General features: G+C 64.9%; 2 protein-coding genes across 2 annotated transcripts in view; both read left to right on the top strand.

Moving 5' to 3' along the window:
• ACA1_139390 (uncharacterized protein) overlaps positions 1–556 on the top strand; it is a gene marked incomplete at both ends in the record, with an annotated part of 2,622 nt that extends 2,066 nt beyond the window's left edge. The window contains one exon of the mRNA XM_004336187.1: positions 29–556. Within this exon, the coding sequence (XP_004336235.1) occupies positions 29–556 (528 nt within the window). The remainder of the gene's footprint in view (positions 1–28) is intronic.
• A 25-nt stretch (positions 557–581) lies between these two features.
• Positions 582–1,802, top strand: part of ACA1_139280 (protein kinase domain containing protein) — a gene marked incomplete at both ends in the record, with an annotated part of 2,822 nt that continues 1,601 nt past the window's right edge. The window contains 5 exons of the mRNA XM_004336186.1: positions 582–617; positions 728–743; positions 829–1,186; positions 1,374–1,510; positions 1,603–1,692. Of these exons, the coding sequence (XP_004336234.1) occupies positions 582–617; positions 728–743; positions 829–1,186; positions 1,374–1,510; positions 1,603–1,692 (637 nt within the window). The remainder of the gene's footprint in view (positions 618–727; positions 744–828; positions 1,187–1,373; positions 1,511–1,602; positions 1,693–1,802) is intronic.

Below are 1,802 nucleotides of genomic sequence, written 5' to 3'. Positions count from 1 at the left end.
CCGCCACCACCACCTCGCAACAGCCGAGACGGCCGCCGCCGCCGCCGCCGCAGCAGCACTCCCCGCAGCCCCGCAGCAGCACTCCTCGCAGCCCCCGCAGCCGCACCGGCCGCCGCCGCTCCCGAGCGCGGCTCCCGCCGGCGAGCCCTCGTTCTGGGCGACGACGACTACGACGACGGGGGCGCCACTGGCGCTGCCGCCGGGGGCAGCGTCGGCGGGGGTGGCGTCGCCGCGCGGGCGCTCAATCACGATCCCGTCGTCGGGCGTGGGCGACCAGCGGGTGTTCGCCCTCCTGCAGGACCTGCACCTCACCAAGTACTGGCACACCTTCGCCCGCGAGGAGATCCTCCTCGAAGACCTCGACGACATGCAGGAGCAGGTACCCCCCCAAACCACCACCACGGCCACCACACGTTTGTGATGCTGCTGCTGTTGTTGTATGGCTCACACACCACACACACACACCACACACACACCACACACACACACCACACACACCACACACACACGCCACACACACACCACACACACACACACACCGACCGATCAATCGACGACAGGACTTGATTGTGGACTTTGCGATGACGAAGTGGCACGCCAAGCGGCTGCTCAGGACGGTGGAGCAGCTGCGCGCCATCTCCCCGTCGTCGCCGCTCAGCCCGGGCCTCTTCGACGTCGCCGCCGCTTCTATCACCGCCGCCAACGCCAACGCCAACGCCGCCAGCAGCAGCAGCAGCACTACGGTCAGCGGCGCCGACCACAACTCGCCGGCCATCGCGCAGGCCTCGCACCTTCCCACGGCGCCGTTGCAGAGCGACTCAGCCGCAGGTGTGCGACCAACCGACGGCACCGGCGACCACCACGCGACCACGACCACGGCCGCCGCCGCCGAGGAGGGCGCTGTGGTGGTGGTGGAAGAGGAGAAGCGGCGGGGGCTGGAGGGCAGCGGTGGGAGCGGGAGCAAGAAGAAGAAGAAGGGGGCCAAGGACAAGAAGGCGCGCAGGAAGCGGCGGAAGGAGCGGGAGAAGATCGAGCGCGAGTGGGCGAAGCTGCGGCAGGAGCGCGAGCGCCTGGCCCTCGAGCAGCAGGCGGCCCCGCCCAGCAAGCGGAGCATCGCCGACCTCGAATTCCGCGAGCTGAACGTGGCCGACATCGAATGGGAGGACCACGTGCTGGCCCACGGCAGGTACCCTACCCTCGCTATTTATCTATCTTTCTTTTGATCTATCTCTCTCTCTCTCTCTCTATCTATCTAGATTTGATATAGATATAAGTTATAAGTTATATAAGTATATAAGTTACACCATTGATTTGGTTGTGTGTGTGTCGTGTGTGTGTTTTTTTCCCAACGACCACCGCGACCATGGCACCAGGTTCGGGGTGGTGTACCGCGGGCGGTGGCGCGGGGTGGAGTGCGCCCTGAAGCAGCTCCGGGTCGACGTTTCCGCCGAAAGCGACGAGACGGAGCGCCTCCTCCGGGCCTTCAAGAAGGAGGCCTCCCTCATGCAAGGTGAGCCGCCCGCCCCCCATCCGTCCCTCGTGTCGTGTGTCGTGTGTCGTGTGTCGTGTGTCGTGTCTCATCAAGTCGGCGCGCCGGTGCAGCGCTGGGGTACCATCCGAACTGCATCTGCTTTTTCGGGGCCGTCACCCTGGGCGGGCGGCTCTGCCTGGTCTCCGAATGGGCCGCCAACGGTACCCCTACCTCGACCCTCTGCTCTCTCTCTCTCTCTCTCTCTCTCTCTCTCGCACAATTGCGTTGTTGCATTTACAACCAACCAACCAACCAACCAACCAACCAACCA

This window comes from Acanthamoeba castellanii (genome assembly GCF_000313135.1).
Source record: "Acanthamoeba castellanii str. Neff unplaced genomic scaffold scf7180000084705, whole genome shotgun sequence".
Taxonomy (NCBI): Eukaryota; Discosea; order Longamoebia; family Acanthamoebidae; genus Acanthamoeba; species Acanthamoeba castellanii.
Note: the sequence above shows the minus strand (reverse complement) of the source record. Positions and strands in the feature narration are given on the sequence as shown.